This window comes from Antrostomus carolinensis, unplaced genomic scaffold (genome assembly GCF_000700745.2).
Source record: "Antrostomus carolinensis isolate BGI_N321 unplaced genomic scaffold, ASM70074v2 scaffold15086, whole genome shotgun sequence".
Lineage (NCBI taxonomy): Eukaryota > Metazoa > Chordata > Aves > Caprimulgiformes > Caprimulgidae > Antrostomus > Antrostomus carolinensis.
In genome coordinates this window covers 22,310-22,759 of record NW_010321360.1, presented here as the reverse complement: position 1 = coordinate 22,759, position 450 = coordinate 22,310, and the positions used below count along the sequence as shown (strand labels likewise).

Sequence of the window (450 nt, the reverse complement as noted above, 5' to 3'; positions counted from 1 at the left end):
TCTGCCCCCAGGGCTTCCCCCCGGGGGGCAAAAGCCACAGTCTGCACCAAGTCTGCTACTGCTAAGGATAACAAAAAAAGGAAACACTATTGTAAAATGGGAGAGGACAAGCACTACTCCTGACAGGGACGGGCAGAGCCGGCATGCAGCTCGCGCCACCGTCGCTGTGCTAAGTCTACAAAAGCCTATCTATGAAGCTCTGCCTTCCTTTTCACAGCTCCATGGCAGAAGTTAAGAGCAGAAAAAGTGATTCGCGTACATCAAGAGAAGTAAAAAAGAAGTCTTCAGGCATCCACATTCTCCAGGCAGAGAGAGGTGTGGAGAGTTCACTCCCGCAGCTGCAGGGAGAGAAACAGAAGCGGCATTAACAGCAGCAGAGCCCTGAGCTGCTGCCCACCCCCCGCCTGAAAGCTGCTGGAGAGGGTCCAGAGGAGGGACCAAATTTGGGGA

The 450-nt window shown here is 53.8% G+C and overlaps 1 protein-coding gene across 1 annotated transcript in view; it reads right to left on the bottom strand.

The window, feature by feature from the left end:
- Positions 1-326: 326 nt before the first annotated feature.
- BID (BH3 interacting domain death agonist) overlaps positions 327-450 on the bottom strand; it is a gene marked incomplete at its 5' end in the record, with an annotated part of 6,644 nt that continues 6,520 nt past the window's right edge. Inside the window, 1 exon segment of the mRNA XM_010169910.2 lies at positions 327-338. Within this exon segment, the coding sequence (XP_010168212.2) occupies positions 327-338 (12 nt within the window).